We start from the raw sequence: 8,549 nt of genomic DNA, 5'->3' as shown, positions 1-8,549 counted from the left end.
CCTTTACTTATTTTTTAAATTGACAAAATATAAATTGTATTTATAGTATATAATGTGAACTTTTGAGATAAGTATGGGGATTACTAATATTAACCAAAAAATAGCCAGAGGTGGGATAGAAAATCAAGTGTGTGGGGCCTGTTAGCAAGGAAAGGTAGTTTCAGGATCAGTTAATGGTAAGCAAATCCCAGTAGTTCAGAAAAAGCAAGCAATAAATGGAATGAAAACTAACTTTTTTTTTTTAACAAAATAATATGTCATGATGACTCTTGCAAGAAAAGTTTGAGAGTCTTTGGTAGACCTGAAGAGGTAAATCAAGCAGGAAATTGGGTGTAGGAGGTAAAGCTGACAAAGAACGTGACCAACTGTAGCCCCTCAGTGAGTGCAGGAGTAGAAAGAGACAGAGGGCAGCCTCGTAGTAAAGAGCAGACTGGGTTTGTCTCGTGTTTTTCAAAGATGGAAGGAATTTGCCCATGTAGACATGCCAAGGAGAGGAATCATGAGAGAGGGAAGGGAGAAGACACCAGTGGAGGAGTTTGGAATTAGAGGAGGAAGATGTCAGGGAGAGGAAAGACGAGGACTTAGTAGTTGACAGGACTGCAAGTTGGAGATGTGATCCTTGAAAGAAGCAATCTTTTTCTTTTTTGAACACGCGACTAGCAGAAGTAGTTTGGGGATCTGCTGCCACATTGGGGTCTTGGAGAATAATAATGTCACATTCTTCACACTCAGAAGTGGGGAGAGGAAAAGCCTCTGTTACCACTGAGATCAGCCCGTGAAGTGCTTCTCTTTAGGCAGAGCCAGGCTCGGTGGAGACGCAGAACCTCTGAGGAGAGTCAGGAGATGCAGACTCTGTGTCCCTGGAGGGTGATGTGGGTCGGAGTGGGCAGCAGCAGGACGGGTGCTGTCACGAGAGAGGGTCACAGCAAGAGCCTCAGGGCTGCCCCAGGGAGCCGCAGTGTCAGACCTGGTGGCAGCAGGAGTCTGCACAGTAGCATCTCACCTGGGCCGTGCCTTCCTGGACTCATCTGGATGTGTGGTTTGTGTCTTTGTTCTCTAGACACGAGTACATCAGTGGATACTACAGAGTGTCGTCTTACTTCTTTGGAAAATTGTTGTCTGATTTACTACCCATGCGGTTGCTTCCAAGTGTCATATTTACTTGTATATTGTACTTCATGATAGGTAAGTAACCAGACAGAGGACATGTTTTCAGTCTTGGATGTAGGTGAAACCCATTTATTTACATTTATTTTATTACTATCCATATCATTTTTGTAGAAATATCTAGAGAGATTTAGACAGACATAACATTAAAATACACACATATATTCTCCCCCATCCATTCTCTAATCAGAGGAAAATGGTGACTGTGGGGGTTTAATGATTTAATAAAAATATTTATTTGATAAAGATAAACATTCATTTGTACATTATGCTCACACTTCCCACCAGACTCATTGCATCAGAATTCTCATGTATTTCACTGATACACACACACACACACACACACACCAGAAATATCTATTTTAGACAAAGTTCTGTACAATAAAACCATTATTTAAGTGTAACCCTTCCATTTTACAAAGTCAGTATGTTGTAAAGAATTAGTCATGTGGAGATCCCCAGGCTCCTGATAGGTGTTCTTAGCTTTACCTCATTATGGTTTATGAAGTAGGTTAAGAATCCAAAATTAGTCCTGTTCTCAGTCACAGAGCCAAGTGGTGATTTGTATAGAGGAACTCAGGCTATGGAGACACCTCCCCTCCCCTAGATATTAAAACCACTGTGAGCTCGTGAATCCTGATCCTGGCTTCTTCACTAATGCAGTTGCAGGGGACACTGAGTATTGTGGCCATGTGGGTATGTGAGTGTGCTGTTGTGATGAGTTTCCTGTGAGAGGAGAAGGCAGGAGAATTTGGCCAGTTGTGCTGCCTGTATTTGTTTAATTCAGCAACTCAGAAATTGCTCATCATTAGGCACAAGGCAGCACAGGTGTTTGTTGTATGGAACAGTATTATGTAGTAAATGTAAAAAGCAATCTGTATGATAACTTTATACATTTACATGGAGGGAAAGAATGAAATTGATGACCCAGGTAGGTGGATCGTGTAGAACTTTTTCATTCTGATTTTTAGAGTTATTTGTACAATAAACCATCCCAGCTACACAGTGGCCAAGGCAGCTGCACTGACCCCTTCTTTTCTTTCAAGGATTGAAAGCAGCGGCAGATGCTTTCTTCATCATGATGTTTACCCTTATTATGGTGGCTTATGCATCCAGTTCCATGGGACTGGCCATAGCAGCAGGTCAGAGCGTGGTATCTGTGGCTACACTTTTCATGACCATCTCCTTTGTGTTTATGATGGTGAGTGTGAGAGGGAATTGAGCCCTTCGTTCCTGCCTGCCCCTTCACCTGTCCTGAAAAACCTGCTTTGAGGATTCTGTATGTGGGCTCGGATACTTTCAAAAACATTTGCTGAAGTACAGTTTGTATTAGAGAATGTGCTGGCTTTCCTCCTGGCCCTTTCCTGCTTTTTTGCTACTGTTCTAAAGTAATTATTGTAACTTAAGTACATCTCCATTTTACTGTGCTTTTTAAAAAGACAATTCTGATATTTTATGACTTGATAAATAGGAACTTAAAAAAAAACAGAACAATTGGCTGATTCCCTCATAAAAAATGACAGGTTATCTGCCAGCCTTTAATGCTGGTGTTAGAGAACTGCCAGCTCTTCATCCACAGCAGTTTGGTTGAATTCACTGCTCTGATTCAGATCCAAGCAAAGCTCTGTGAGAGGCATAACCATGTATGGGATAGGGGAGTCTTACCTGGCCCCTCTTGTATTTTGAAAAGGTGTGTTTTAAAATACTGGAAAATTCATCTAGGTCACCTCCTTTCTGGTCTTCTGAGAATCTCTTATATCAATCTATTTCTGGGTTTTCTGCTTGATGTTTATTATTCCTAATCTTACATGTCCCTATATTTTTACACTCACATAGAATCAATGGATGAATGGAATCAGTTACCATGATTTTTCCCTCTCAGACATCAAGTAAATGGGACTGCTTAACATATTAATGTAAATGTTAATATTACTTTCTGCTAGAGTAGGAGTATGTATCTTTAAATGCAATATAGTTAGCTCAGACTCTTCCAAAATTTGGTTCTTCCTTTCTGAATTTGGAAACTGCCAAAGTAGGTCATCAAAAAAGAGCTAAGACTTATTTATATTGTCATCCAGTCAGCTGAAATGTTTTGTTTTATTTATTTGATGGTTTGATTATTATTTAAAGGTTTCTCTGTGGAACTTTAAAAAACATTCTTAAAATCACATTTTACTCAGTGATGCTGTTTTATGCCAAACATGTGGTACATCCAAAAGTAAATATTCAAGGCCCACTGCATCACTGTCGTTGTTCTGCACGTCTCAGTGCACCCAGCACCTGTTAGTACAAGTGTTACCTGGACCTTGTAACTGTCCCCGCTGTGTCTCAAGCAGTCCTTCCTGGCATCTTCAGTGCTGTCTGGTCATTTTAAATGGAAGTATTGACCATGTTTTCTGATGTGCTTCACTACATTATGCTCTCTGTTAGTTCTAGGTGTTGGGTTATGTTAAGCCTGCATTCAGAACCCCAAATTATTCCTAAAGTCATCAACATAGATTGCAAACCCTTGTATATAATGAATCTAATTGTATGAGTATGGAGGGGGACATCGGATGCTTAGGATTATTCTGGATTGTGTTCTTAGATTGCAAGGTTTATTAGGGTGAACAAATAGTGGTGGCTTCATTAAAATAATAAGCATACTTGTTTCTTCATGTCCATGAGTTCTGCATCTGAAGATTCAGACAACTGCAGGTAGAAAATATATAAAAAAAGAATTGCATCTGTACTAAATATGGACAGACTTTTTTCTTGTGATTTTCCTTTAAGAATATAGTATAATAACTATTTACATGGCATTTTGTTGTAGTAGGTATTATAAACAATGTGGAGTTGACTTTAAATAAGTACAAGGTGTGTATAAAGTACACAGGATATATGTGAGTTATATGCAATTAAGGGACATGGGCATCCCCAGATTTTGGTATCTGTATGTGGATGCCAAGGAATGACTGTACTTCTTAATCTTCCCTTGCAGTTACAGAGAAAGATGAGGATCTAGTCTTGACAAGGATTTTCCAAATAAGTGGAATATATAATATAGACTACAGGTTTATTATACTTTCTTTAAAATCATGAGCTGCCATAGTTATGCAGAGGTATACACATACAAAGGAGGAAGATTAGTAAGTGCTTAGAGTAAATGGAAAGAATTTCAAGAAAGAGTTGGTCTTGGCAGAAATGTTTAGAAGATTATAGAGTTTTTAAAGAGAATCTTGTTCTAACCTTTCGGTTTGCTTTTTGTAGCTTTTTTCAGGTCTTTTGGTAAATCTTAGAACCATTGCACCTTGGCTTTCCTGGCTACAGTACTTCAGCATTCCTAGATATGGCTATACGGTAATTTGTCCTCATCTTTGTGAGTGGGTTTCCATCTGGGAACAACCAAAATCAAGCCTGATCCTTTCATTTCTCTAGCTGTAAGCTGTTAATATCTGCCATCTAGGAATTGTCTTTCAGGAGAAATGCACGAGTATTTCCTTTTAGCCTTGTTTAGCACAAGGTGAGGGAGTCAGCTGGGTATTTTCCCAAGTCACACCATTGTCTGAGGAAGGTGAGAGAAATCTCTTAGTAAAAGGGAAAAATTGACTAGTCAGTGAAAAAAATATTGTGTTTCAGTTTGATAAGGAAATAAATGAGAAGATGAAATGTCAAAAGTGAAATTAGAAGGAAAACAAAGACTATATGACACTCAGAGCCATGTTGATTTTAGGGAGCTATTCAGCTCCAAAATAACCCATGTCTTAATACACTATGACCAGATTTCTAACCAGAGTCGTTTCACAGAAACTTGGTATGTTTTTAGAAATAATAGTAGAATTAACTTGAAGAACATTGTATTAGTTGGCTTTTTTATCACTTTGAGCAAAACACACATCAAGAACAGATTAGAGGGCTGGGATATAGCTCAGTTGGTAGAGTGCTTGCCTCGAATGCACAAGGCCCTGGGTTCAATCCCCAGCACCAAAACCAAACAAATAACAGATTAGAGGAGGAAAAGTTTATTTGGGATCTCAGGTCATAAATGACTGACTCCATTGCTCTGAGCACGACGTAAAGCAGGAATCATGGAAGAAGGGCCCAGCAGAGAAAAGCTGCTCAGCTCTTGGCAAAGTCAGGAAGCAGAGAGAGAGAGAGACAGAAGACAGAGAGGAGGGAAGGAGAGGGAGAAAAGGGCTGCAGGAAAGATACACTCTTCCAAAGCATGGATCCAGCCATGCCCCATCTGCCCACTGTTACCACCTTGTCAGCCCATCTAAACTAGAACGGACTGATTAGGTTACAAGTCTGCTAATCTAATCGTTTACCTCTGAATATTCCTACCATTAACATAGGAGGTTTGGGGAGAAACCCAACCTAATTATGTCTAATCTTAACAGACATAGTTGTGATAATTCCTTGGAAACCTTTTGAAATTTACAAGTATTTACCTTGCCTCACTCCCCTTTCTGTTATAGGCTTTGCAGTATAATGAATTTTTGGGACAAAACTTCTGTCCAGGATTCAATACAACAGAAAACGAATTTGCAATGTAAGTATGCATGCAGTATCACAACATGAGATTGCTTACTACTGTGGTGGTGTAAAAAGGCCCCTGGGCTTAGGATTGGTAGGAGTCATTTCAGTGTCAACAAACATTTCTGAGCTTAATTTTCTTACTCATAAAGTGAGTCATTGTGTACTAATGCATGTGAATATGCTGTGCAACTATATTCTACAAGTCAAAATTGTATTTAACATGGAATACTATTTCCTGTGCGTTGCTTGCTAGTTTTGACCATTTTAAGAGACCCTTTTAATAGCTTTTGATTATGGTTTTGTTCTAATTTTTTTTCAGAACAATTTGAAATGAGCTGCTTTGATAGTTAGCAAGAGTTTACAGTTTTGAATTGTATGTGATACATGTGAACCCAGACACCAGTAAGATCTAACAATGCATACAGTAGTAGTATAAAAAGGAAGTTCATTTTTGCATACCATCATTAAAACAGAAATCAGATTTTAATAAAAATACAGGATCTTGTTAAAATTTCAATAATATTTTGTTTTCTTTGGCTGTTGTTAGTGGTTTGAGTTTGATGCATGAATTTATGAGTGAAAAGAAAAACTGATAACCTAAATCTCTTCTAAATGTTCAAATAATTGTTAGTAATAGGACACATTTCTATTTTGAGTACTGATAAGGAAAATCTCTGTGAAGAAGGGTTTCTTTACCCTGCCCACTCTTTTTTGTTTGATCTGGGTGTGGCATCTGTGTAGCACAAAGTCATTGTACTGGTCAGGATGGAGTGCATGGGAAAAGTGGGACCAGATAGGAGGAGCCCCCACAGGCTTCATGCTCACACAAGAGGAACCTCCTTTTACATCAGGAGAACCCACAGATGTTTTTGGAATTGATAATTTCTTAGAGGTGCACAAGAATGGCAGCAGGTGTTTTTAGTACCAGCCACTTTTCTAACCTGTGGCAGGAATGCTCCAGCCTGCTTTGTTCCAATTGCTACCTAAGGTTTGAGTCTGATTCCTGGGTCTCCTGGTCACTTCCTGTAGCTGGGTTTCCACACTCCTTATTAGAGTCTTGGTGGGAGAATTGACCAAATATGGCTCGACTGGAAGACTTTACTCCCTTTGTTCTTAGATTTGGAATTCTTGCCTGTGTTCTTTTGGCTGGCTGTCTCACCTTAGCAAGGACTGTAGGTGTCATCAGTTGAAGCTAAGGGTTTCCCATCTGGAGTAAGTGAAAAGTTACTTGGTAAATGTTTCCTTCAAAGATAGCAGCATCATAGATTTGTTAACAAGTAAATCTGAGGAGGCTAGAAACTTGGTCCATAGCATGACTCTAAATTTGGTCAAGTTTGTTAAGCCTCCTTCCCTTCCTATTTTAAATGTGTATCATATCTATACCCCTTGGGATTGTATTAGATATTAACCAAATTGTTAGGTACAAGTTACTTAGTATAGTATCTAGCAAAATTGTAAGCATTCAGTCACTGTTAGCAATTACTCATGAAGGGATTATTATTAACAATTTGGTTCCCTCTACACCTCAATAAGGAACAGAGAATATGCTGAGTAAAATTTGACAGATTGTAGGACTGACATTATATTGTTTTCTGTTGAATTTCAGATGTACTGGTGAAGCATACTTGACAAATCAGGGCATTGATCTCTCGCCTTGGGGCTTGTGGAAGAACCATGTGGCTTTGGCTTGTATGATAATTATCTTCCTCACAATTGCCTACCTAAAATTGCTATTTCTTAAAAAACATTCTTAAATTCCTGTCTAATTTACTATGAATTACTCTCACATTAAAAAGAAACAGTTTAAGTATCTAATCAAGGTTTTTTTTTGTTGTTGTCTTCTGTTCATTTGCCATCATGCTGTCATTTAGCAACAATTATTTTTAACAGAAACATTAACAGGAATCACGAAAAACTGAATTAGACATAAAAGAACTGACATAGAACGCGTAAGGTTTTCTCACCGGAGGGTGACCTTGAGGAAAAAATCCAGTATCAATTATTGATCTGAGAGAGAAGAACTGAATTCTAGAAACTATTGACCAGTTACTAATATTCCTGGTGTTGATTCCCTCATCCAGTGTTTCTTTGCCTTTGTGGTGTGAGAAAAAGGAAAAAGACGATTTATTGCTTTGTTGGCCAAGGAGAAGCACAGGGGTCTCCTGTCCCAGAGGCTGTGAGTCCACCTATCAGGGAGAACAGCATTTGTAAAAAGTGATCCTTTGTAGGTGTTCCCTGCAGAGGGTTGTGATTCACTTGTTAATTTGAAAGGTGCCATTCCTAAAGTTTGAATTATTTGGTTCCTGTGGTGGCTGTGTGCTCAGACTAGGGTGGGAAAAGGTAATCCTGTCCTCTTACCCCAGGTCAGGGAGGGGGAAAGGGAGAAGAGGAAAAGAAAACATGTCCATTGTAAAATAAGCCTCAGTGGCAGAGCAGTAGGAACTACCTTCAAAGCATGAGGTGGACACTGTTCCAGAGCTGCAATACAAAGTGCCCCTTAATAACAGTGTAAGCAATAATACAGTCCAAAATCTAAATACACTTTTATGTTCAAACACGTAAAAAGGACTCACTTTTCTACATATCCAGTGTTATCAGAATTGGCCCCTATGGGGAAAATGGCAGTAATGAGTTCAATCTGGAGATGGAGAAGAAAATATGAGTGGTAGTTAAGGAAAAGGCGGAAAACATGAGGGTTGGTGTGAAAAATGTGGCGCTGCAAAACTGTAAATTGGGATATACATGGAAGGTGTCATACAGATCTTAATGATAAAAAGTTATTGACCAAGAAACTGCTTTGATTTATATAAAGTGAAAGCAAATACAAAAAGAAAACCCAGAGACAGACCTCAACGGATCAGCAG

The 8,549-nt window shown here is 38.9% G+C and overlaps 1 protein-coding gene across 4 annotated transcripts in view; it reads left to right on the top strand.

Moving 5' to 3' along the window:
• LOC306669343 (broad substrate specificity ATP-binding cassette transporter ABCG2-like) overlaps positions 1-8,549 on the top strand; it is a 166,154-nt gene that overhangs the window by 131,655 nt on the left and 25,950 nt on the right. For 3 of the 4 annotated variants that reach the window (XM_079153275.1, XM_079153276.1, XM_079153274.1), the window contains 5 exons: positions 1,061-1,185; positions 2,214-2,368; positions 4,417-4,506; positions 5,625-5,698; positions 7,292-7,500. In XM_079153275.1, the coding sequence (XP_079009401.1) occupies positions 1,061-1,185; positions 2,214-2,368; positions 4,417-4,506; positions 5,625-5,698; positions 7,292-7,439 (592 nt within the window). In that variant the 3' untranslated portion in view covers positions 7,440-7,500. Of the gene's footprint in view, positions 1-1,060; positions 1,186-2,213; positions 2,369-4,416; positions 4,507-5,624; positions 5,699-7,291; positions 7,501-8,549 lie in introns of those variants that run through there. The other variant, XM_079153277.1, reaches the window with a different exon arrangement.

This window comes from Sciurus vulgaris (assembly GCF_902686455.1).
Source record: "Sciurus vulgaris genome assembly, chromosome: 9".
NCBI lineage: Eukaryota > Metazoa > Chordata > Mammalia > Rodentia > Sciuridae > Sciurus > Sciurus vulgaris.
This window is presented reverse-complemented; position numbering and strand designations above follow the sequence as displayed.